The sequence below is a fragment of the Coccidioides immitis genome (assembly GCF_000149335.2).
Source record: "Coccidioides immitis RS genomic scaffold supercont3.2, whole genome shotgun sequence".
Taxonomy (NCBI): domain Eukaryota; kingdom Fungi; phylum Ascomycota; class Eurotiomycetes; order Onygenales; family Onygenaceae; genus Coccidioides; species Coccidioides immitis.
Window position 1 is genome coordinate 5,230,754 of NW_004504309.1, and position 22,265 is coordinate 5,253,018.

The window sequence follows — 22,265 nt, forward strand, 5'->3', positions numbered from 1 at the left end:
CCATTGTCAATTTTGGTGTCATCAATTTTGACTGTCAATTTTGACTGTCAATTTTGGTGTCATCAATTTTGGCGTTGTCAATTTTGACCATCAATTTTGGCATTGTCAATTTTGACTGTTGTCAATTTTTACTGTCAATTTTAGCTGTCAATTTTGGCATCATCAATTTTAACTGTCAATTTTGGCCATCAATTTTGACCATTGTCAATTTTTACTGTCAATTTTGACCATCAATTTTGACCATCAATTTTTGTCATCAATTTTCACCATTAATTTTTGTCATCAATTTTGGTCATCAATTTTAATCATCAATTTTTGTCAATTTTTGCTATTAATTTTCACCATTAATTTTTGCTGTTAATTTTGATCATTAATTTTGATTGTTACTTTTCACTGCAAATTTTGGTCATCAAGTTTCTCTGTAAATCTTTATTATTAATTTTGACTTGTGAAAAATATTACTGTAAACTGTTTTAAGTTATATTCTAAAATAAGTCAAAATTGATAAAAAATATTAATTAAAGTTGAAATAACCAAACTAATTAATTAATAAAAAAATATCTTACATCATTTCACAAATACTACAAGCTCAGATGTAAGTAAATGAAAAGAATTTTATTATAATAATAAAAGCTGTTGAATTTTATTAATTTATGAAAGAGAAAAATATTTAAATATTTCTTATTTTTCTGTATTAGATTAACTAAATGATTAATGAAAAGATTCAGATATCTAAGAAAAAGAATAAATATCTACTTGAATAATAATTTTCTAAAAAATTTAAAGACTTTAAGCAGATATTTTTTTAATTACAAATTAAATAAGATATTATTATATTAATAATTTAGATATAGTCAGATAACTCAAGAAAACTATATGTCAGTTAATAGTAATAGCATATAATTAACAATTGTTATTAGTATTTAAACTATAGTTATCTGTAAACTTAATTAAGTTCATCTTCTTATTTTATAATTTAATTGATTTTTATTCAAATTGAATAAAATAATACTTATTTGAAAGCTATCATTTTATTAAAGAGACTTTTGAATTTTTAAGTAATTTGCTTTACTAGTTATTAAGATATAAGTAGAAACAAATAATACTAGCTTTACATCTGTCAGAAACACTTTTTATACTATTACTTAGTAATTACAAGATTTTTATTTTGAGAGATAAACTTAATAATACTTTTTAAATAAATTTTCTAATTTTCTTTATTATATTTCTTTCAGTTATTATATTATTATATTATTTTTATCTGAAAATTCTTTTATCAAACATTTTCTTATTTTAAGTTTTCTTGCTAAGATTCTTGCTTACATATATTTTATTAAGATATGTTAAGTAAGCTAGAGCTTTTATCTTATCTTATTTATTCTTATCTTATCTCTCTATCTCTTGCTATCTGATTTTTGCTTCTTAAACTTTGTGCTAATACTAAATCAGCTTTATTAACTTAATACTATTAGTATAGCTGAGCTAAATTAATCTTTGCAAATTCTGACTAAGCTTTAGTAAGTAGTATATTTAATACTATTTGATAGCTGAAAAATTAGAATGAATTAGTGAAACAGAAGTTTTAAATACTTATAGTAACTATTTTGAATTAGAAACAAGCTATATTAACTATATTATAAATTAAAGTAATTTTTATTATCTTTTCTATATTTAAGAAAAAAGTCAAGCTAGATTTATAGTGTCTTGACAGATTTGCTATCATTCCTATCTGATAAAAGATATACTAGCTTTCTGGTGCTGCACTGCTACTATATCTAAAAAAATCAGTTGTGTTTCTTACTTTTCTGCTCAAAATATATATTATTTTTATAATATTAACTTTAGCATCTTGAATATGAGTCTTTACTACTAAATTTAAGAATATTCTCAGCTGGTTTTTGAAAGATTTTCTGCAAAAGCTCTCTAATTTGATAGTTTTGTTTGAAAAGTATACTTGCTAGTATTAATTTAACTAGTTCTTGAGATATAATTGCTTACATCTGTTAGGTTTACTAGCTTAGTTTTCTGATTTGTAACTCTTTAATAATTGTTATATAGTTTTTATTCTAGAAGCTATTTTCACAGTTACAGTGTTCAAAAAAATCATATAGTTTGCTAGTTCTCTTAAAAAACTAGAGCAGAATTTTATAAATGTAGTTCTGGTTAAAGAAAAATTTACTATATAAATATTTTTAGCTCTCAGTAAAACAACTAAACTAGTTTAAATAAACTAACAAGTAAGATAGAAAATATTGTTGGAAGATATTTTTAAGATAAGTAATTTTAATTTTCAAAAGTCTATCTTCTGTTTTTTATTCAAGAATATTATTTCTTAAAATATAATGAAAATGACTTCTAATTTTGATTCTTCTTTTAAATTTAAACAGCAAGATCTAATATCAATTTTCAAGACTTTTACTAAAGAATATCAGAAATAAAAATCATATTCTTATGCAAAGAAAACTATATACTTGTATATTGAGTATTTAAAAATAATTTATTTTCAAGAAAAACAAGATAGTACTATTTTTAAGAAATCAGAATTACTTTATCTTGAGAAAAGAGTTATACAAGTTGAAAATTAAGAAATATTATACACTAAAAAAATAGTAGTAATGATCTATAGATTTAATATCAAGAAAAAGCATCACAAAATAAGTTTAATAATATTTTTAAATAATATGTTTCTGCTTTAAAAGCTGATTTATATAGTGAATATTCAGTTAAAGTTTGGATATGTTTTTATCTTAAATTAAATAGTAAAAAGAATAAAGAAGAATGTTTTGAGCAAAAGCTTTTTAGAGATAAGAAAGTAGTTCTCAAAATAAATAATTAAGTACTTGAAAAAATTAGTAATCAAGATTTTGTTCTCAGAAATAAAATAAATAACAGATGTACTGAAGTAAATATTACAAAAAAATTGAATATTTCTTTAATTTCTAAGTTATTTAGAGATTAATATGTAATATTAATAATAATACAAGAGTTTAGATGTAATTTTCTTCAAAAACACAAGCAAGTTTAGATATGTATATTCTTATAGTTGATAAATATTAAGATAGAAAGTGTAAAAAGTTATAAAGATAAGTACTGAAAAGTGTTTGTTGTTTATAGTATGTCTATAAAAATAATTTATTATGTTTTCAAAGTTAAAAAAATTAATAAAATTATATTAAGAATATTAGCAAATTTTCTTATGTTTTAACAATACAAATAAAAGTAGAATTTCTGATTTTATGTTATAGTTTATCAGATTTGTTTTATTGTATTACATTAGATGTTGAGCTAATTCTACTAGTTAGATTTTAATTCTAATATTAGTTTTATTTTAATTCTAGATTTCACAGAAAGATTTTAATATACTGTTAAATAATATAGTTTTATTCTGGTGAGAATAAATTCATTGTAATTCTATTCTCAGAATAAAAATTAGAATAGAAATATAAAAGTAAAACAGAAAATTTCAAGACAAAGTATGTCTATAAACAGAGTTAGAGAGCTACTAAATATAATAACAAAGATTTAAGTGCACTAGAGTTTTATTAAATACTAAAATAAATATTCAAGCAGGTTAGAGTTCAAGTAAGTACAGTAATAAAATCAAATTCAGATGTAGATACAGATACAGATACAGATAAGAGTGCAGATGTAATTAAACTTAAAGTTAGATTTCAGTGTGTACTGAAATAAATTTTTAAGCAGGTTTAAGCACTATAATAAAATCAGAGATAGAGATATATATAGTAAATAGTGAGTAAGAAAAAAGATTTAAAAGTTGATATATTATAACAAAAATAGAAAGATTGTAAGCAAGTTAAAGAGATAATTCAAAGAGTGATAGTGTTATATTTGTATGATTTATAGTTGATAAGTTATATATAAATATATGTATAGAGCAAATAGTAAGTAAGTTACAAGAGGTAAAAGTTGATATATAGTAATAAAAACAAAGTTATTGTAAGCAGGATAGAGAGATAATTCAAACAGTGATAGTTTTATATTTGTATAATAAATAATTAGCAAGTTATTAAATACATAAATATAAAAGAAATTTAAATTAAATTAATATTATTTTTTAAATTGTATTTATATTTATATTTGTATTTATATTAAGAGATCAGAATTAGAGTTAGAGTTAGATTTCAGTAAGCAGGAAAATCAATTTTTAAGCAGATTAAGATAGTTAAGTACTGTAATGAGTTCAGAGACCAGAGGTATGGACAGACTCTATAGATTAAAGACTGACTAAAATATAACATGTAAAAGTTGATATTTTTTAACAAAAATAGGGTGATTGTAACTGAGTCAGAGAGATAATTTCAATGGTAGTAGTCTTATATCTGTACAATTGATGGTTGTGAAGTGATTAGCAAAAATATAGATGTAACAGAAATTCAAATTGGGTTAGGATTTTTTTTCATATTAACCAAATTTGTAATTTCTGTGACATGGTGTTTCTCTCCACAAGCAGTTGATGTAGAGTAACATAAATAGGGGCATTGTAAGCAGGTCAGAGAGAGGATTTGAACGGTGGTACTCTCATGTTGGGTTCGTATTTGTATTCTATAGGCCAAATAGTCATAACATTCAAAAGTTGATATTTTTTAACAAAAATAGGCCCATTCTAACCAGCTCGGCGAGACGATTCGAATGGTGGTACTCTTATGTCTGTACGATGGATGGTTGTGGAGTTATTGGCAAAAATGTAGATGTAATGGAAATTCAAATTGGGTTAGTGTCCTTTTTCATGCTAACCCAATTTGTAATTTCTGTTACATGGCCTTTTTCTCCACAACCAGTGGGCAGTTTCAATTAAGATTACCACCAAAAGAATCCTCTCCATGAGATCTTTTTGCTATTCAAAAATTGTGGTTTAATTTTGTCTATTGAGATTGCAGGAGGTGCATGATGTTGTTGTGAATTTGGTGATATTTCTGTTGCAGAATTTTGTTGGGTTGGAAAAATAATTATCTAACACCAACCTCAGACAAGAGTTCATTTTTGTTGCCAAGATTTCATACTCCAAACCAACTCATGCAAGGGATTTTTTGCTTAGTGGTAGTGATTTTTACCAACAGGCAAAACTGGTCAAAACTGATAGCAGTCCAAAGCTGATGATGGTCAGGACAGTCAAAACTGAATATGGCAGCAAAAATTGACAACACCAAAATTGACAGTCAAGATTAATGATGCCAAAATTGACAACAGCCAAAATTGATGATGGTCAAAATTGACAGTCAAAATTGACAATGCCAAAATTGATGGTCAAAATTGATGACATCAAAATTGATGGTCAAAATTGACGACACCAAAATTGATGGTCAAAATTGATGACACCAAAATTGATGGTAAAAATTGATGATGGTCAAAGTTGACAGTTAAAATTGATGATGCCAAAATTGTCAGTCAAAATTGATGACACCAAAATTGATGGTCAAAATTGACAACACCAAAATTGACAGTAAAAATTGATGATGGTCAAAATTGATGGTCAAAATTGATGACACCAAAATTGACAATGGTCAAAATTGACAATGGTCAAAATTGATGACGCCAAAATTGATGGTCAAAATTGACAACACCAAAATTGACAATGGTCAAAGTTGACGGTCAAAATTGATGATGCCAAAATTGTCAGTCAAAATTGATGATGCCAAAATTGACAGTCAAAATTGATGACACCAAAATTGATGGTAAAAATTGATGATGGTCAAAATTGACAGTCAAAATTGATGACACCAAAATTGACAATGGTCAAAATTGATGATGCCAAAATTGATGGTCAAAATTGATGACACCAAAATTGACAGTAAAAATTGACAACACCAAAATTGACAATGGTCAAAATTGGTGATGGTCAAAATTGACAACGCCAAAATTGATGGTCAAAATTGACAACAGCCAAAATTGATGATGGTCAAAATTGATGACACCAAAATTGATGACACCAAAATTGATGATGGTCAAAATTGACAACAGTCAAAGTTGACAGTCAAAATTGATGACACCAAAATTGTCAGTCAAAATTGATGATGCCAAAATTGTCAGTCAAAATTGACAATGGTCAAAATTAATGACACCAAAATTGACAATGGTCAAAATTGACAACACCAAAATTGACAGTCAAAATTGACAACAGCCAAAATTGATGATGGTCAAAATTGACAACACCAAAATTGATGGTCAAAATTGATGACACCAAAATTGACAGTAAAAATTGATGATGGTCAAAGTTGACAGTCAAAATTGACAACACCAAAATTGACAGTCAAAATTGACGACAGCCAAAATTGACGCCAGCCAAAATTGATCATGGTGGTCAAAATTGACACGGCCAAAATTGACTGTAAAAATTGATGATAGTAAAAATTAACACGGCCAAAATTGGTCATGATGGCCAAAATTGATGATGGTCAAAATTGATGGTCAAAACTGATGACAAACATTTGCAGTCACTTTCCCTGCTGCATCAAGGAAATTAAGAAAGATAAACAAGCACAAAATCTTGAAATTAGAATGAATTTTCATCTCTGCATTAGCTATTGGTTTTTGAATTTCACTGTTGGTGCTGCACTACCAGAATTGATATGGCTGAAGTAGCTGCCCTTTATGATTCTCTTGTGCCTGTCTCTCCTGTTCCAGCTGTGCACATTGATATATCCATTCAAATTCTCTATCAACAACCTATGTAAGTAACTCAGCTCTTGAGAGGATCTGCCTCATGGTCACCAGCTCTTGATCTTCTTCTTCAGTTATGAGCATTCCATCCTCTGAGTCCTTATCAGAGTCAATGTTATAGATGTCTGGAATTGACTGGACACTGGCCACCTCTGGAGACACTTCTAGTGTCTTTTCTCTTCTTGTCTTCTGCCATTAGTCCATCATTGCCTGCACAAAAGGCCATTTGAAGTGGAAGGGAGTGGTTGAACCAGAAAGTTGGTGCTTGAAGTGGCATCTGTTCCTCCAGGAACAATAAAGATACTCTGTCTTATACCCATTCTGCCTCCATTTTCTGAAGCTGGCTTTAAAGAACCAGCACAGTGTTTCCTTTTAACATCTCAGATACTGCTTGATTGCAGCCAAGTGCTCATCTTCAGTAAGTGGCCAGACTGAGACCATCACAATAAAATAGATGGGGGAATGATACAGTGGGCAACATTCTCTGTTTTTCAGCAGGTCATTGCCTGGTATCCAGAGCAATCCATTCTTGTTCTGTTCTTGAATAATTGTGATGCACTCTGTGGACCTCCATCAGCATCAGTGTTGCAACAAGCACATCACTAAATAGAGTCTCTTACCTGGACAAATGCAATGGATGCAGTTTGATAGCACTGGAAAGATTGTGGATATTATTGTCTCCCTGCAGACAGGACACTCATATATGTGGCCTAGCTCTGTGCTTCAGTCAGCCATGATCAAGAAAATTGCCACAGAATAGGACTCTTGAGCCCATATCTTTGCCATGCTCATTCTGCAGAGCATATTTCTTTTCTGCTGGAACATGTCCAAACCAGCATTTCATTTCTTGAATGCAGTTTCCCCTCAGCCAGAACTTGCAGTGGGCTATCTCCTTTTTTTTAATTTCACTTGGGATGTCACCCCCAGATGCTTGTGTTGACAGGCTGTGCTGGAACTTGCAGCAATCATCAAGCTGGCATTTTCCATGAATCCAGTATCTGCAGCTCATGCTGCTCAGCTGTGCTGCCTGGGCAGGCAGGCACTTAGCAAGGCAATGAAAATGTGATAGAAGATGGATCAGCAGTGGTTGGCAAGATATTATGGAGCAGGCCTTGGATGGCTTTTTGATGTGTAGAATTGAGGACAGACTGAGAAGCAAAAACAATGACAAGTCACTAATTACAGCAAATGGCATTCATCATGAGAGTCCAATGTGATTATAGAGTCAGAGGGATCCTGTAATGTTTACATTCACTTCATATCAATACTTTGCTTCAGGCTTTGCTTCTCATCCACAACATTTCTGATTCTGACAACCTTCTCAATTACAATTGCATTGACTTTGAAACCTCTTGATTATCCCTCCCAGTATTCAATAGCTGCATTGTAAGTTCAGCATCACCCACTTAAGCATTGTAAGGCACCAAGATCAGAGCTGACTGAACATCTGAAGATGCTGAACCACTGTCAAGGACCATCATGAGAGATTGAGCAGCCATCCAGCATCAAGAATCACACATCACAAAGTCAAGATCCTGCTTTGTTTTGAAAAGATAGTGAAATTCAAAAAGATTTGCTGTGCCACTGCCTGATTTCTGTATGACATCAGATCAAGAAACACTGACATGATATTTCTTCCAGTACAACATGATAACAATGAATGAGACTCATGTCAAAGCCATGCTTGGCTTGACAGTGGAGGAGCTACTTGATCTGAAAAAGGTCATGCAAGAGCTTCATAACAAGGAGATTCAGGACCTTCTTCATCAAGCAGTAGCTAAGAGGGTGCTGAAGGAGAGCTGGATTACTGTAGTGGAGCACACCATTTCTCAAGAGAGCTTTGGCAACAAGGTCCTGCAGGTCTGGAAGAGTGAGTCTAACTGTGAGAATGTCTGTGGAGTGCTTGTGTAGCTTATTGTGCAGGTCCAGTACCAGAAAACAAGACAACAGTGGTATGGCATTCAGCAAGATTTATTTCCCAAGCCTGTGAGTTCCCAGATTTCCTCATCAACACCTGTTTGGCAGCCATTGTTGGCTACAGCTGCCTCCAGACTAACATCTTTCCTCTCTGCACTTGAGTCTCTTGAGACCTGTCCCACTATGTCAAGCACTCTGTGGTATGTGCCAGGTTTGGCCAAGCCTCTGACACCAGCAGCTAAAGAACTGTACCAAGTCATTATCTTCACCAGAAATACAGTCTCTGGCTGTGTGTCAGTCTGCCAGATTAACAAATTGCTGTCACATTGCACATTAGACAGGCAGGGAACACTCTCCAAGAAGGATTGGACAGAGTGGCAGAGTATTCTGACTACTGACTGTAAATTTCATTGCAACTCTCAGATTATCAAGAGCCTGGATGAGCAGATCATCATCATCAACAAGCAACTGTGGTAATCAGTGTGCATGATGCAGCTGGAGAAGATTCTGAGCAAAGGAACAGATGGATCTCTGACCCTCAACTTTGTGATCATCACCTGGAACATGGAGCCCACCCATACCCATGAAATTCAAAAAAGACAAATTATGTCAGTCACCAGCTCCAACAATGATGGGAACATGTCTGAAGGTCCAGAGACAGAGTTCTTAGATGATGATGAGCATCATGATATACCTGCAACCTGCTGATGCTGGATCACTACACACTCACTATCTTCTGCATCCATACTGTCTTCCTCTTGTCCTCTCTCTCAACACAATCAAGACAGCCCCCAGAACAGCATGCACATGAACATAACTATTGATGAGCTGCATTGTGACCACAAGAATGGCTTCAATGGAATTGATAGTATGGCTAGCCATTCAGACACTCCAATGAACTTGGACACTGTAATAGATCCACCAAATACAGACACTATCTCCACTGCCTCCACCAAAGCTCAGGATTCTCAAGATGGCCTGACCCAGCCAGTTTCAAGAACAACATCAGCACCAACCAAGGACAGCAAAATTCAAAATGAATATCTGCCAGCTTCACCCAGTGAAATTCAAAAAGAGGGCCCACCAACCCTACCCTGTGAAATTCAACAAGAAATTGATAGCATGGCCAACCACCCAGATACTCCAATGAACTTGGACACTGTAATAGATCCACCAAATCCAGGTGCTGTCTCCACTGCCTCCACTGAAGCTCAGAATTCTCAAGATGGCCTGACCCAGATCAGAGATAACTGTAAATGTGACTCCACACCTGTGCATATTGTGGTTAAGCAGCCAGTTTCAAGAACAACATCAGTACCAATTAAGGACAGTGAAATTCAAAATGAATATCTGCCAGCTTCATCTAGTGAAATTCAAAAAGAGGGCCCACCAACTCTACCCTGTGAAATTCAACAAGAGCACTGCTCCCCAGATGTTGAGATGATCAATAATAATGACACTTTACTCTTGGACATGGGTTATGAGTTTCTTGATGAGGTGACACAACTGGGACCTGAGCCACAAACCAGTGATGAGGGCAACACTGAGCAAGTTGACCTGGTGGAACTCATCAAGCCTGGCAGATTTTGATGTGAGCAGATGGACAGCCAAATATGGTGGGATTTCATCAGTTTCTTCATGCTCCTGCAGAATGAAAATGACAGCATGGATTCAACCAGAAAGATTCTTATCTGTGGCATGCTGCAAGACACTCCACTCTACCAGCTTTACTGTGCATTCTGGATGCTTCTCAAGAATCAAGAGTTAGAGCAAGGTGGATTCATTACTGATGAGATGGGAATTGACAAAACCATGAAGATGATATTGTACTTTGTTCTGAGTGCCTGGATCATCTACAACTGCCTGCATATCAAACAGTGCTGTAAGAATCTTGCAATGGCCAACAAGCATCTTCCTGCAGTCATGGATACAGAAGAAGAACATGAGGGTTCAAAGCAGCATCATCTAAGATGTCTCTCTCAGAATATGTTCCCCATTCTGTGTGGCTGTGTTCTGGATGGGGTGACTGCATGCTGTCTGAGTCAACTGCTGTGAGGTGCAATGCTGGTGGTAGTGCTCAAAGGTCTTCTTCTCTCCTGAGTGAGAGAGTGGGTCAACTCTATCCCCTGTGACTCAGAGAACTGTCTGAAACTGAATCTCTTCATTGGCCATGGAGACTTAACTCCCACAAAGGTTGGTAACTTGGGCCATGTGTTCATACAGACTGTACAGCACACAATGCTGAGACAACATGATCTGAGTCTCCAGTAGAGTTATTAGCACATGTTCCTGACCACACCAGGCTCACTCTCCAGCTATGTGATGATACCCCTCTGTGACATTCAGAAACAAGATGCCCAGCAATTGTGATGGTGAGCCATGATCTGAGATGAATGCCACCAGAAGAAGAGCTTTGACAGCAAGACCATCAGACAGTTTCAAGAGATTAATGCAGCCACAGGGAAGCAAGACTACATTCCAGCCACCTGGCTGCTCTCCAGAACACTGTATAATAAAGGACTGACAGACATGCTCTCCTGAATGATGATACTGGCCTCTGACAAATAAGATAATGATGCCAGACTGTAATTTGCCAAACCTGATCAATGGAAGACCCTCTCAGCCAGAGTGCAGCTACTGATCAGCAAGAAGCAGCTGTTCAGAACAGAACAGATCAAGTTCCAGTCAGCAGCACACCAGTTTGGTCAGGTGCTCAAGTGTCTGATGATCTGCTGCACCACTGAGACAAGTTGGTTTGACAAACCTATCATGGAGCTGCCTCACAACCACCATCATGATGTTCTCTGCAGTCTAGAGTCCAAGATCAGAGATGAGCTCCAGCAGTGTGAGCAGTGTGAAATTCAAAAACTAAAAGACAGCTACATGAGAAGCCTGCAGGAATGAAAGAAGCATGATCAAGAATCTAAATCTGAGCTTTCCAGCCAGATCTTTTTCAAGAAGTCATGCATAAACTGGATCATTGCCATCTTTCCAGCCCTTCTGGACCTTATGAAGACTGAGCAATGTGAGCTCAAGCTTACTGATGAGGAGATGATGGAGAATGGGTGGCATGCTGGTGGGGACAAGAAGGTACTGTACATTCATGCAATCAATACCCTGGCCAATTCCAGCTTCAAGTGTTGTGTGATTCAACACATCCTGCAGAGCATGGGGAGAGACTATTGTAGGTGTTCAGAGAAGATTGTTATCCTGACAGAATTCCCCCACATGGTTCACATGCTTGAGGTGGTAGGTTACCACATCCTCTTTTCTTGTGTTTTCTTCCCTGGCTAACTTTCTATACAGTGGCTGCAGAAGCAAGGCTACTGTGTTGCAGCAGTCTATAGCAGTATGAGTGTTGAGAACTGAGACATGTGCATTAACATCTTCAATCAGGACCTGCCACTGCCTGAAGGTGAGACTGATGCCAGTCCAGGCATCCTAATCAGCATTCTGAAGATTCTAGATATAGGCTACACCTGTGTTTGTGTCTTCTGACTTATCCTGCTGAGCCTGAGCTGGTTGGAGAGAGATGAGGCCCAGGACAAGACACACATTCACCACTACAGGCAGATGAACAAGGCCATGTACACCTACTGCCTGGTGTGCAGAGATGTCCAGGTTAAAAGCAACATTCTTGACTGGCAGGCAATGTGGAAGAGTTTCAATGAACTGGTGATGTTGCTGCAGAGAGAGGCTGGCATAGTTCAAGATGTGATTGATCTGGATACAGTATGAGACCCAGCATGGCTGTGTGACTGTGAAATTTAAAAAGAAACACTCAAGGACCATGCAGCACTTCTGTCAAGATGCCTGGATATTATTAGAGATATATGGAACAATCATGACTGTTTGTTCTAGATGATTTGTTCTGCAGAGTTGAATAGATCAGTAGTTAGATTCAATCAAAGCAATTTCAGCTGAAAGCCATTCATCATATCTCCCACTATAGTTGTGTTGATGCTGAATACTTGACAGTTGGATGCGCCAATGAGCCTTCAGCCTGGTGATGGTGTGACTGGCTAATATTAGCACCCTATCAAATGTGTGCCAGCATATTCTCTGATGCCATCAACTGTTGGTATGGTGCCTGTGGCCTTTCATTCAAGAAGGAGGATTCTCTCATCCAGAGATGTGTATGATGTGTCATGACATGCTGATGCTGAGTCTCTTTTCCCAGTCTGGAGCTTGAGACACTGCTGAAGCTCCACAGTCTTTAAGCATGGTGTGGCAGAATATCTGAACATGTTTGATTTGAGTTGCTTATGGTGATACTGGCTCTCTCTGATTAATTCTAACCACTGATATTGGCCACCAACAATGGCTAACATCAATATCAACCAGAATACAGTTCCTCCAAAGAATGAGGCTGCAGACTATTGGCTGTAAGTGTTGATCACCAATTTCTACCATCAATTTTCATCATCATCAATTTTGACCACCAGTTTTTAATGAGCTGAACCTGTTGCAGATGCACAAGATGTGTTTTAACCATTGAGTTTGGTCAGCAAGTTTCACTGTTGTCAGTTGTGGCTGCTGAATTTGACCATCAATTTTTACTGTTGTCAATTTTTACAGTCAATTTTTACTGTTGTTAATTTTCACCATCAATTTTTACTGTCAATTTTGGCATCATCAATTTTGACTGCCGTGACCAATTTTGGCTGGTGTCAATTTTGGCTGTTGTCAATTTTGACCATCAATTTTGGTGTTGTCAATTTTGACTGTCAATTTTGGCATTGTCAATTTTGGTGTTGTCAATTTTGACTGTTAATTTTGGCGTCATCAATTTTTACTGTCAATTTTTACTGTCATCAATTTTCACTGTCAATTTTTACTGTCAATTTTGGTGTTGTCAATTTTGACTGCTGTGACCAATTTTGGCTGTCATCAATTTTGGCTGTTGTCAATTTTGACTGTCAATTTTGGTGTTGTCAATTTTGACTGTCAATTTTGGTGTCGTCAATTTTGACTGCTGTGACCAATTTTGGCTATCAATTTTGACAACATCAATTTTTACTGTCATCAATTTTGACAGTCAATTTTGACCATCATCAATTTTGACTGTTGTCAATTTTGGCTGTCAATTTTGACAACATCAATTTTTACCATCATCAATTTTGACAGTCAATTTTGACTGTCATCAATTTTGACCATCAATTTTGACTGTCAATTTTGACTGTCAATTTTTACTGTCAATTTTGACTGTCATCAATTTTAGCATTGTCAATTTTTACTGTTGTCAATTTTGACTCATCAATTTTTACTGTCAATTTTGGCATTGTCAATTTTTACTGTCAATTTTGACTGTTGTCAATTTTTACTGTCAATTTTTACTGTTGTCAATTTTTACTGTCAATTTTTACTGTTGTCAATTTTTACTGTCAATTTTTACCATCATCAATTTTTACTGTCAATTTTGGTGTTGTCAATTTTGACCATCAATTTTGGTGTTGTCAATTCTGACCATCAATTTTGGTGTCATCAATTTTGACCATTGTCAATTTTTACTGTCAATTTTGGCATCATCAATTTTTACTGTCAATTTTGGTGTCATCAATTTTGGTGTTGTCAATTTTGACTGTCAATTTTGGTGTTGTCAATTTTGACTGTTGTCAATTTTGACCATCAATTTTAGTGTCATCAATTCTGACCATCAATTTTGGTGTTGTCAATTTTGACCATCATCAATTTTTACTGTCAATTTTGACCATCAATTTTTACTGTCAATTTTTACTGTTGTCAATTTTTACTGTCAATTTTTACCATTGTCAATTTTCACTGTCAATTTTGACCACCATGACCAATTTTGGCTGTCAATTTTGACTGTCATCAATTTTTACTGTCAATTTTGGCTGTCAATTTTGACTGTTGTCAATTTTTACTGTCAATTTTGGCATTGTCAATTTTAATCATCAATTTTGGTGTTGTCAATTCTGACCATCAATTTTGGCATCATCAATTTTTACCATCATCAATTTTGACCATCAATTTTGACCACCATGACCAATTTTGCTGTCATCAATTTTGACCATTAATTTTGACTGCCGTGACCAATTTTGCTGTTGTCAATTTTGACTGTCAATTTTGACCATCATCAATTTTTACTGTCAATTTTGGTGTTGTCAATTTTGACCATCAATTTTGGTGTTGTCAATTCTGACCATCAATTTTGGTGTCATCAATTTTGACCATTGTCAATTTTTACTGTCAATTTTGGCATCATCAATTTTTACTGTCAATTTTGGTGTCATCAATTTTGGTGTTGTCAATTTTGACTGTCAATTTTGGCGTTGTCAATTTTGACTGTCGTCAATTTTAACCATCAATTTTAGTGTCATCAATTCTGACCATCAATTTTGGTGTTGTCAATTTTGACCATCATCAATTTTTACTGTCAATTTTGACCGTCAATTTTTACTGTCAATTTTGGCGTTGTCAATTTTGGCTGTCAATTTTTACTGTCAATTTTTACCATTGTCAATTTTCACTGTCAATTTTGACCGCTGTGACCAATCTTGGCTGTCAATTTTGACCATCATCAATTTTTACTGTCAATTTTGGTGTCATCAATTTTGACCATCATCAATTTTTACTGTCAATTTTGGCATCATCAATTTTGACTGTTGTCAATTTTTACTGTCAATTTTGGTGTCATCAATTCTGACCATCAATTTTGGTGTTGTCAATTTTGACCATCATCAATTTTCACTGTCAATTTTGGCATCATCAATTTTGGCTGTTATCCATTTTTACTGTCAATTTTGACCATCAATTCTGGCCATCAATTTTGACCATTGTTAATTTTGACTGCTGGTTTTCATCTGCAAACATTGACTGCAAGATGGAGCCTCTGAATTAGGTGACAGAAGTCTGGGTTTTATCATTTGCATATCTTCTCTTCTATAGATCTGTTCTCTTCAGCTTTCCTTATATTATCTTGAATCTGCTACAGTGTCTTCTTTTACTCTCATTCTGATGTTTTCAGCATAATATTTCCTGCTACTGTGATTTGCTAATGGATGCATATAATCCAAGCCAGAATTGCCAAATTTTATGCAGCATGTCCAGCAGTGGCTTCACAGGCAAAGTATCTGATCAGCTTGAAACAACTATTTCCCTAAGTCAGCTTAATAGGCTGCTTCTCTTCTGCTGTGCTGCATATGAAACCTTTCCCCAATCATCTCATTGGGTCCATAATACTTGTCCAATCATGCTAGGGTGCCTGGAAGCTATTCTCATTCTTGTTGTCTTAGCTGCCCTTGTGCAATTGATTTCAGGTGCTGGTCATCTAGGTGAATCTGACAGTAGTCATCTGGTACTGGATCACCTCTCCTGTGGTCAAATGTTAGTTTACAAGATCAGACTGCCCCATACAGAAGGCCACTGCATATCTCATAAGGCCAATCTTCATATTTTGCATCTGATTCTTAAGGTCCACCTGTGTACAGTTCCACAGTCTGGGCTCAGGCATATTCTTGTCCAGCTCTTTGATCAAAGTCCAGTTGTTGCCATGCCTCTTTTACAGCTGCACCAGTCTTGTGGTCTCTTCAGCAGACCATCTTATTTGGATGCATGGCCATCTGCAATGCCTGCTTCTGCAATTTGCTCTCCTTTCTATCATCTTCTCCACACATCTGATCTCCCTCTGCTGTCTATAAAGCAAGTGTTCTCTTGAACTCCTCTGTACTGAGTTGTTGATGTGATTCCATCCATCCAGATTCACATCCAGATCTGAAGCCAATGTTGAGTATGCTGCTAATGAACTAATTGTGCTTGATTGTTGATGATGGTTTCCAGAATAGCCAGTGTCAGCATCAGAAGAGTTGTCAGTCAAGCAGGAGAATTATTCTGATGTCTCTCTCTCTTTCTGTGGTGTCTGGATTGGTGTTGGCACTTGAGAGCTGCTGAGCAAGGGTCTTGATTGTTTTTGAAAGCAGCTGTCCTCCAGAACTGGGCTCTGGCTCAATCTAGATGTCTTTTCTTTTCTATTCTCTTGACAGATCATCTCTGAGTGCCTGTTGCTTATCTGATGTGAAATTGAATTATCAGAAGCCAAAACCTCTTCTGGTGTTACTGATTGAGAGCTAGATAGCCATTGGTTCTGGCTTTTCAGATTGGGCTTGCTGTTGTATAATGTACATGCAGGAACACTCATGGGACTTGGAGATGGTGTACTCTTGTTGGAAGGAGTGGTTTGGGCAAGACCTTTATCCAGAACCACCTGTTAATTGATGGTATACATAGGACCATAAGATTCAGGGCTGCTACTCACCACCTAGAGGCATGTTGCTTGACAGAGAACTGTTCAACAGTGTGTGTTGACTGCTTCCCACCATCACTAATAATGAGGACTGGGGCTGATTTGGTGTCCTTCTTGCTTTTTTTCTTTAAAGTACAGTGAAGGCACTGGAGAGGTGTGGCTCTGTCTCTGTGCTGGAAGATTATGGCTGGGTACTGGAATATCTCTGAGCTACCATGGTCAACAGCAATCCATTCAACAACTGGAAGAACAGGAAAGAGAAGAGAAGGGACCAGGATGAAGCCTCAGACTACCAAAGAGATGATCTGAGATGGTTGCAATAAAGCAATGGAGAAAACAGAGCTTCAATTGTAGGCTTAAAGTTGGTGGAAGAAAGAGGCTGACATTTTTACTAGATTCATAGGCTTGGGATGATCAGAAGAGTGGCATTTCTGATCTATCACAAATGTTCATTTCACCCAGTAAGCCCAGCCAAAATCTCACCCACCTCAAGACTCTGGCTCAGACACTTCAGGGTTAATATTATTCCAGTGTATCCTCTGTAATTTCTCCATGCAGTAAGCACATCAGTGAAAACCACTTCAGTCAGCATGGGCTGTGGGTGGCCATGCAAGTATGCAACTGAGAGGGATGCAGTTTGGGCATGAGTGCAAGCATATTGAAGATGACAACAGCAGCTGCAAGCAGTCACATCAGCAAGCACATCAACATTGTTTCAGAATATCTTCTTGACCTGCAATTTCTGAAGTGCGGCCAGTCTTTCCCAGCCTGTTGAGGATTCAGCCTATGTGTTTGTGGACCTACAGGAAGCTCTTGATGCAGTGCCTGTTGAGTGCAGAAGCTCTGAGCCACCAGACATGATTGAAGAGGGTTTGCTTGAGTCTGAGTCTGACAAAATGGAGCATGAGAGCTCTCCATCACCAGCAGAATCCAGCAGTAGTGAGAATGGTCAGTTGTCTGCAACAGGATAAGATGATCAAGCATTTTAAATCTCTAACTACATTCTAGATCCAGCATCACTGCTAATGCCTTCAGGCCTGTCCAGGCCCAGTACACCAGGGCCAAGATTGGATCATGGACCCTTCCTGCCCACAAATACAGTGGAACCAACAGAAGAAGATAACATACTTGTACAGGAGCTGGTGGCACAGCTGCAGATCTATCATGGGTGCTCTACTGAGGCTCATGCTGCATCAGAGCTGCTCTCCATGCTAACAGTGTCTCTCTTACAGATGGCAAGCTGGGAATGTCCAGATGTCTTAGAGCATGCCAGCATGTCTTCCTATCCCATACAGTGGGACACCATCCTGCCAGTTCATCAGTGCCAAAGGCTATACAGTGGGATGTCCGCATTGGTAGAGCCTTTAGCCTATGAGAAAGTGCCTCCATGCCCCATGACCATTGATCTGGAAGATGATACTATTCTGATGCCAGCATCCCTGCATGCCATGATTGACATTGATAGTGCTGGTGGTCTGGCCTTGAGTCTTGCAGTGGCCTGTGAGGGGTTCCAATAGAAAGCCAACTGGTTTCTGACAAGCAACCTGAAGAGTTCTCTTCACCTGGATTTCATTTCAGTCCAGTGGAGAGATGAGCAGACTGAAAGAGTCTGCTGGTCCCAGAGACCAGTCCACTGGATCTCTCATCTTCTGTTTGAATGACTGGTTGAATTTCCTGAGATTGAGGTTTACATTCTCTTCCCCTGGCTTTTCAGTCTCCAGTGCCAGCACTACATCATTATAGAGCAGGAGTATGCTCTCTGGACAGACAAGGTCTTTCTTCCAGCTCTCCATCATGTTTACTCTGCATCTACACTTCTCCACCTGCCATCCAGTGCCACACATGTCCAGCTCAGTTCCACTGCAGCTCAGGCAGAAGGCTGCAATCAGACTTTCCATAAGCAACCATGGGTACAGGAGTTCCACTTTCTACTACAGCCAGCAGAACTTCACTGTCTCTGAAAGTATGTGCAGACAATTGTTCAAGATCCAGGGCTTCAGCACTTTCAGGAACTTATGCTTCTTCTGACTGCTAAGAATCTGAAGCTCTTGATCCAGCATGCCATCTGGTCTGGCATGTGTGATGCCTTCTTTTGCATATGGAATCAGGCTGTGGACAGGCACTATCTGACCATCAGCTTCTATAATATTGGCAAGAAGGTGGTCTCACTCTGGAGCTTCCTGTCACACCAGGAGTCAACACATGTGCCCTGCATGTTCATCTGGTGATGTTGCTGCCTGGATTGTTTCTGTGAATGGCTGAGAGATTCACCAGCTGCACAAAGAATCTCTTCTTCCACTTCATCTGAGTCTGATAGCTTACTGGACAATTTAATGGAGATGCAGATCAACAATGACCATCCAGCAGCAGCTGTCCAGCTCCAACAGTTCTGCTGACTTCACAGTCATGTCCAGCAAAGAGTGATGTCTGAGGCCTCAGACTCCAGCAACATTCAATACAGATTGGTGGAGCTGGCACTCAGAAGTGAAGATGAAGATGCATATCAGCCAGAGCTCAGTAAGAGCAGTGAAGATGAAGATGATGAGAATACCAGTAATCTGAATGAACATTCAGCAGGTGGTGCACTGGTTGCCAATGCCCAGGCTTCTGATTCAGAACATGAATATCTACAGAAAGAGTCCTGGTGCAAGCAGTTCTATCTGCTATTGTTCCTGCATGATCTGGGGTCCATGATGCTAGAGCTGCACCAGTGCTCCCTACTTTGCTGCTGGAGTCTGCTCTACTGCCAGTTCTACAACACCATCAAGAAGATCTTTGTGGCCAGCAAGCATTCCCTGTTTGCAAATGAGAACCTGGACATATTGGCTCTGGATCCTGGACTGGTATGGATCTGGCAGCATATTGGAAAGGCCATCAGCCATTCCTCTCTGGCCTTGCTGCACATGTACATCCACACCAAGTGATGGTGCCATGTTGCCATTTCCAACTGCCACCAGTGATTTTATGAGACTTGGGAGGAGTACTGGGTCACTGCTGCTGTTCTGCAGGCCATGGACTGAATTCTCTGGGAAAGTGATCTAGCCAATCATTCTACAGTTGTGCCTCAATGCCCAGTGCTCTTCCTCAACTATCATACTGATCAGCTTCTGGGGTGGCTGCAGTGGAACATCAACAAGCTGTGCACTGGGTTTGAGATGGTCTACAGCCTGCAGCCACACACTGTGGTGCACTGGAAATATACTTGGGTGATGATGATGTTTCTTTAATGTCTTCTGTATGTGTATGGAGGCCAGGGCAATCACCTCAGCCACAGCAGTGGCCTGTAGCTTGATCACCAGATGCAACCACCCCAAGAGGGTTCTGACATGGAGAGGATTCAGGAGGGCCTTGGGATGGCATCTACACTGGAGCTGTATGACTATGCTTGGTTTCTTGACAAGCTTGACTGGACAGCCATGACATTCAAGCCACCATATCAGGTGCACATGGTCTTCAACACCCCAACTCTACAGATGGCCTACCACCCACAGTACTGGTGACTGATTGAGTCCAAGTCTGACTTCATGCTCTTTCATGACATATTCAGCCACATGCTGGATGTTCATCTAGATCCTGCTCACTCTGCACTGCTGCTGCAGCTGCTGGTGATTCTCTGTCTGAGGGTTTTCTGGAAGAATGTCTTCAGAAGTCTGGCTAACTGTATCATCCAGCAGCCACTCCATCTCACTAGACTTGAGAACACATGCAATGATAATATACCACTCATCTGTGCTGGTATCTCACAAGTCTTTCAACATTTTCACTTTCAGAAAGACATCCAGTTCATCACAGGTTTCAGGATAAAAGTCAGGAACATTGAGATACTCTTTGCATGACTCTGGGGCTGGAACAGCAATGGGAATAATGGTGACTGGCTGTAGAAACACTGGAAGTTAAAGCAGTACCAGGTCCTCTTTCACCAGTTCTTTGATATCATTGTCTGTATGTATGGGGTTCAGCAGGCCTGTGAGTGACAGACAATTGTGAAGCAGACCTTTATCTGCAGTCACTGAATCTTGCCCTATTCAAGCATGGCAGTCTTCTGGACATGTGGAAAGGGAGGGAAACTGCAAAGCTGGACTAGCACTCATTCAGGACTGGTTAACTACCTTCAGCAGTACCAGCCAGAACTCACCATCATTAAGCTGGACATGATTAATGAGCTGCCCCTGGCAGGTTGGGAGGCTGGTGGTCAATCTTTGCCTCTGGATGTGGCTCTTCCCTCAGTCCCCAGTAATGTTGATGTCTGGCTTGCCATTGAACAAGGTCAACATTCTGTTCCCACAGTAATGTCCTCTAATTCAGCAGTCTTTTTGCTGGCTGTTGGTGTGCATTTCAGTAAGCTAAGCTACCATCTTCAGGCCACTATGGCTGAACATTATGTCCTGCACTCATTTACAGAGAAAGAGGGCCAATCTGCAAGCCAGCTGCATACCAATTGCAAGTGACTTACATCTCAGCTTGTGTTACACATCCAGGCTCTTGTTGAGACAGAGAGGCAGCAGGTCTGGAGCATGGACCTTCCAATAGCAACTCAATCCTGGCAGTCTTGCTCTTGGCCCCAGCCCAACAGCAATCTGACACTTCTTGGGTCAAGACTGAGCAGAATAAATCTTGAAGAGGATTCTGATTCAGAAAGTCTGGTGAGAAAGCAGGAAAAACATGCACAGCATCAGAAGTGTATACAGCAGTGGTTGAAAGTTGCACAGATAGAGATCTTCTATTACAATCAGTACAGAACTGCCATGAAGGCATATTAGTGCAAAGCTGCAGGAAGAGGGCAAACAACACAAGTACTCAATCAGTCTGAGTTTGAGAAAGCACAGATACAAAGTCAAAAGGCCATTGGGTGTTTAGATCAAGTGTCTCAGCAGGTCACTCATCATGCAGAAGGGAAAGTATAGTTGTGACAGCACTGGCTTCTTAAGTCAGTTTTGACTGCCAATTTTTATGGTCAATTTTGGTTGTTAAATTTCACCATCAATTTTGATCATTAATTTTCACTGTAAATATTTGCTGGCAATTTCAGCATCAATTTTGGTCATCAATTTTTGCTGTAAATTTTAGCTGTCAATTTTTGCTGTCAATTTTTGCTGTCAATTTTGGTTGTCAATTTTGGTTGTCAAATTTGGCATCGTCAATTTTTACTGTTGTCAATTTTCACTGTCAATTTTGGCTGTCAATTTTTACTGTTGTCAATTTTGGCGTTGTCAATTTTTACCATCAATTTTGGCTGTTGTCAATTTTTACTGTCAATTTTTACTGTTGTCAATTTTCACTGTCAATTTTGGCTGTCAATTTTTACTGTTGTCAATTTTGGTGTCATGAATTTTTACTGTCAATTTTGACTGTTGTCAATTTTGGTGTCGTCAATTTTTACCATTGTCAATTTTGGTGTTGTTGATTT

At 37.7% G+C, this 22,265-nt stretch overlaps 4 protein-coding genes across 4 annotated transcripts; all 4 read left to right on the forward strand.

Moving 5' to 3' along the window:
- Nucleotides 1–4,675: 4,675 nt before the first annotated feature.
- Nucleotides 4,676–5,159, forward strand: CIMG_13150 (uncharacterized protein; the record flags this gene model as incomplete). The annotated part of the gene is made up of 2 exons (XM_001243498.2): nt 4,676–4,731; nt 4,988–5,159. 2 exons carry the CDS (start codon nt 4,676–4,678, stop codon nt 5,157–5,159), a joined length of 228 nt encoding a protein of 75 aa, XP_001243499.2.
- Nucleotides 5,160–10,948: 5,789 nt separating this feature from the next.
- CIMG_13151 (uncharacterized protein) lies at nt 10,949–12,984 on the forward strand (the record flags this gene model as incomplete). Its single annotated transcript, XM_001243501.2, has 10 exons — nt 10,949–10,967; nt 11,051–11,102; nt 11,241–11,440; nt 11,591–11,685; nt 11,813–11,844; nt 11,902–11,944; nt 12,139–12,327; nt 12,382–12,445; nt 12,628–12,731; nt 12,940–12,984. 10 exons carry the CDS (start codon nt 10,949–10,951, stop codon nt 12,982–12,984), a joined length of 843 nt encoding a protein of 280 aa, XP_001243502.2.
- A 5,780-nt stretch (nt 12,985–18,764) lies between these two features.
- On the forward strand, nt 18,765–19,782 carry CIMG_13152 (uncharacterized protein; the record flags this gene model as incomplete). The annotated part of the gene is made up of 3 exons (XM_001243504.2): nt 18,765–18,821; nt 18,868–19,082; nt 19,263–19,782. 3 exons carry the CDS (start codon nt 18,765–18,767, stop codon nt 19,780–19,782), a joined length of 792 nt encoding a protein of 263 aa, XP_001243505.2.
- Nucleotides 19,783–20,889: 1,107 nt separating this feature from the next.
- CIMG_13153 (uncharacterized protein) lies at nt 20,890–21,618 on the forward strand (the record flags this gene model as incomplete). Its single annotated transcript, XM_001243505.2, has 2 exons — nt 20,890–21,196; nt 21,494–21,618. 2 exons carry the CDS (start codon nt 20,890–20,892, stop codon nt 21,616–21,618), a joined length of 432 nt encoding a protein of 143 aa, XP_001243506.2.
- Nucleotides 21,619–22,265: the final 647 nt, after the last annotated feature.